The sequence below is a fragment of the Zophobas morio genome, unplaced genomic scaffold (assembly GCF_036711695.1).
Source record: "Zophobas morio isolate AGI-343-1 ecotype UQ-CSIRO unplaced genomic scaffold, CSIRO_AGI_Zmor_V1 ptg001080l, whole genome shotgun sequence".
In the NCBI taxonomy this organism is placed as follows: Eukaryota; Metazoa; Arthropoda; class Insecta; order Coleoptera; family Tenebrionidae; genus Zophobas; species Zophobas morio.
The window spans coordinates 43902-47081 of NW_026973180.1; the positions used below are offsets into that span (position 1 = coordinate 43902).

Consider the following 3180-nt stretch of genomic DNA (forward strand, 5'->3'; position numbering starts at 1 on the left):
ATTATCAATAAATATAAATACAAGAAACCGTAAGTTTAGAATTAAAAAATTCAATGTGTTTTAAGTATCATTTATATTAAAAAACATTTATATTTTATTCCAATATATATTTATTTATACTTTTCCATTTATTATTATAAACAGTAAAAAAAATCTTAATACCGTTTAAACTAAAAATGTTGCAAGTTTTTAAATATAATGAATTTTTTCAAAGTTTACTGAAATTTAAAATATTGAGATATTTTTAACAAAAACCAATATAATAATAACTGTCACAATAATGGTAGTTATGAGTGATAGTAATCAATATATATAACGGAAATTAAATGAAAATTATATAACCCCATCAGAAATTTCTAAAAATAGATTAATAAGAACAATTCTCCTCTTACAATATATTTATTAGATAGCGTTTAGTAAATAACCGAACCGCGGTAATAACTTTGCTGAAAGCGTTTACTGTTCAGTGAATGGTGCTAATGACACAGTTCATAATTGGCCGAAGAATTTTAGAAATGCGACGCAGGACTCTCGCGGAACTCCCTTTAAGTAGCTGGCAATTACTCTAGTTTTCAAAGTCTTTGTAAAATGACCTACTCGTGCAAGTCTAGCTTGCTTTTAGCCTCTTTATCAACTTCTATAGCCGCCTTATCTTTTACTTTAACAAACTCTGCATGTGAACAAAACACCGAGCCAATTTTTTCAAAGACTCAAAACTTTCAAAACTTATGGGAAAATGGTTACTTATGTAGTAGAGAAGCGGTAAAACAAAAACAAAACGTTCATTTCATTCGTTGGGATGGAAACTGGGATAAAGTATTGGGCGAATATATTAAGAAATTATTTCAAAATGTAATAATAATCTTTAATTTTTTTTGTTAATTGAAAAATAGAGAGAGGGTTGCGGTAACGGCGTTACTAGAAAAATTTATTTGGTCAGACACGGGCAAGTAAATATATAATCCCTTTAATAAACTTCTCTTTTTATATGTCCCGTAAGTACCACCTCACAGGAGAAGAAAAAGATAAAAAGTTAACGGAGGCTGGTAGAAAACAAGCTAAGATCTTAGGTAAAGCTGTCGCCGACTCCAAGATTGTGTTCGACAGGATTGTAGTTAGGTAAGTTTATACGCCTTATCTTGCTTTATACCTCGTAATAAATTTCTTTTTAAAAACGATGTAGTTCACTAAAAAGGGCTCAAGAAACTGCACAAATTATTCTTCAAGAGATAGACGCTTCTAAGGTTAAAAAAATTGAACACTGTGATCTTTTACGAGAAGGTTAGATACTAACTTATAAGTTCTGATTTTTCTTATCTTACTAATAAGGCTTGCCGTGCCCACCGGAACCTCCATTTCAACAAGAAAAGCCGGAGCTTTGTTATTACAAGGATGGTATCATTTAGTTTGCAAGAAGTTGGGAACGCAAGCCTGCTTTAATTAACAAACTTCCGCGCAGGGGTGAGGATAGAAGCAGCCTTTAGGAAATACTTTCATAGGTGCTTAAGAGTTACTTTAACTGCATACAAGACAAGCAGGAGTAGCTAACATACTCTATTACTACAACCAAGATCTGTCTCGGAAAAAAGCGCATCTCCTAATATGGAAACCAATGAACTCTACATTTGCCATGCTAACGTTATTCGTTACTTTGTGTGTCGGGCACTACAGGCAAGTATATAAAAATAGTCCAGTGAGCATATGTGAATGCCTGCTTTTATTAGCTCCCTCCGGAGGCGTGGTTGCGGATGTCCTTGAGAAACTGCAGCCTCACTCAAATCAACATATACGACGACGGACTAGTCACGCTTCAGCGGCTTGGAGACGCTGGTTATTTCCCGCCGGAACTCCTTACAGTCTCGTAAGCGTAGTAATAAAGGCAAGCGTGGCGCTACCGTCTTGCTAAGTTTTATCGTTGAAAGCGTTTTGAAGAAACGATATCTCAATCAGTTTTTCCAATCTTAACAACTCATCGTCGTGCTTTTAAGCAAGCAAGTAAAAGTAAATAAAAAATTAAGTTTAAAGGAAAAAATTACAACCTGCGAAAAGTAGGATTTGCAGGTGCATCGCAGGTTTTCGGCAATATCAGTGAGTGGATGCCGAGGCCCGTTGTACAGAATGCAGTTGTTTACCATGAGGTCAATGTCTTTCATAAAAGCTTCTCTGGTAAAGTACTCTTGTTTGTTTATGTTCTCTTGGATCTAAAAATAACGGAAGAGCAACGGATAATGCAAGCCCAAACACTAGAAGAAACTTTCGAAAGATCCATTGGTTGTTTTATGATGGCGTAGTAGTCGGAAACAAACCTGGCATCGACTTTATAATGGAAGGGCCACGACTAATATGCGAAGCTTAAACGAAGAAACAAACGTTGGTGTATGAATAGAGGATGTACGTCCGGAACGTCCCGCATTTTCTGCCAAACAGTTTCCAAGTATCTTTGAAACTCAATGATTGGCGAGAAGCGACGCTGGACTGTCCGCTGACTTTTTTTAGCCGAAGCTGATGAAGCAGAGACGCTACATATTCGGTCCGGTTGTCAGTGCCAGCCCGAATATCATTGTACTACGGAAAATAACTACTTTTTCTTGCGCTTGGAAGCTTTGCTTGAGGTCAAGGGTTGCAATTTTTCTTTTTGTGCTACGAGGGCGGCTTCTAAGCTTGCAACGTTGTCAAGTCTTGCAGTTATGAAAATAAAAAAATAAAAATTTTAAAAAATAAGCGGACGGACTCCTCTTCTGTTGCTTTTGGGCTTTCAAGAACGAAATCGGCGGGGATTGAGAGCATCAAGCCTTCAACCTTCAAGACACTTGCGGGGCTGGTATCATTTTCCTCCTTGGCAAGTTCGTCCCTGCCATGCTTCCCGAGGCCCCCCACCTTGACGTCCCTGTCTTTCTGTTTTAGTTCCAGCGGCTCGTCGGGGAGCTCTACCACGGCATTACTGAATGACCTGTTTGGGCACAGCTGTCACAATAGAAAAGTTAAGTTGTTTGCTACAGTATCAAAAAAAGTAGATATCACCTACCTTGTTTGTCTTCATGTGGCCAATCATACCACAAGCGCCGCACTTAAATATTTTTTCTTTTTGAACTTGCTGACTCTTGGACTTCCCTATAACAGGATGCAGGTAGGCCCGTCTGTGCGGGATAAAGTGAAGCACTGGGTTACCGTCTGAGCTGT

At 37.8% G+C, this 3180-nt stretch overlaps 2 protein-coding genes across 2 annotated transcripts; one reads left to right on the forward strand and one right to left on the reverse strand.

The window, feature by feature from the left end:
• The first annotated feature begins 588 nt into the window (after positions 1-588).
• LOC135122315 (serine/threonine-protein phosphatase PGAM5, mitochondrial-like) lies at positions 589-1865 on the forward strand. The gene is made up of 8 exons (XM_064046513.1): positions 589-816; positions 894-950; positions 1001-1119; positions 1184-1281; positions 1330-1395; positions 1460-1499; positions 1572-1671; positions 1725-1865. The coding sequence occupies exons 1-8, from the start codon at positions 589-591 to the stop codon at positions 1863-1865; spliced, it is 849 nt and encodes a 282-aa protein (XP_063902583.1).
• Positions 1717-3174, reverse strand: LOC135122322 (transcription initiation factor TFIID subunit 1-like). Its single transcript, XM_064046519.1, has 8 exons — positions 3169-3174; positions 3026-3111; positions 2732-2964; positions 2583-2678; positions 2396-2519; positions 2255-2338; positions 2040-2201; positions 1717-1980 (listed from the first exon to the last, which is right to left on the reverse strand). Exons 2-8 carry the CDS (start codon positions 3050-3052, stop codon positions 1903-1905), a joined length of 804 nt encoding a protein of 267 aa, XP_063902589.1. The 5' UTR covers positions 3053-3111; positions 3169-3174; the 3' UTR covers positions 1717-1902.
• Positions 3175-3180: the final 6 nt, after the last annotated feature.

Bases quoted from the DNA above. Each gene is read 5' to 3' on its own strand.
- LOC135122315 (XM_064046513.1), top strand. From the start codon at position 589: ATGACCTACTCGTGCAAGTCTAGCTTGCTTTTAGCCTCTTTATCAACT. The intron at 951-1,000 runs GTAAATATATAA...ATGTCCCGTAAG, and splicing joins ATTTGGTCAGACACGGGCAA to TACCACCTCACAGGAGAAGA. The intron at 1,282-1,329 runs GTTAGATACTAA...CTTACTAATAAG, and splicing joins CTGTGATCTTTTACGAGAAG to GCTTGCCGTGCCCACCGGAA.
- LOC135122322 (XM_064046519.1), bottom strand. From the start codon at position 3,052: ATGATTGGCCACATGAAGACAAACAAG. The intron at 2,339-2,395 runs GTACATCCTCTA...TTCGCATATTAG, and splicing joins AAATGCGGGACGTTCCGGAC to TCGTGGCCCTTCCATTATAA. The intron at 1,981-2,039 runs GTTGTAATTTTT...CTTGCTTAAAAG, and splicing joins GCAAATCCTACTTTTCGCAG to CACGACGATGAGTTGTTAAG.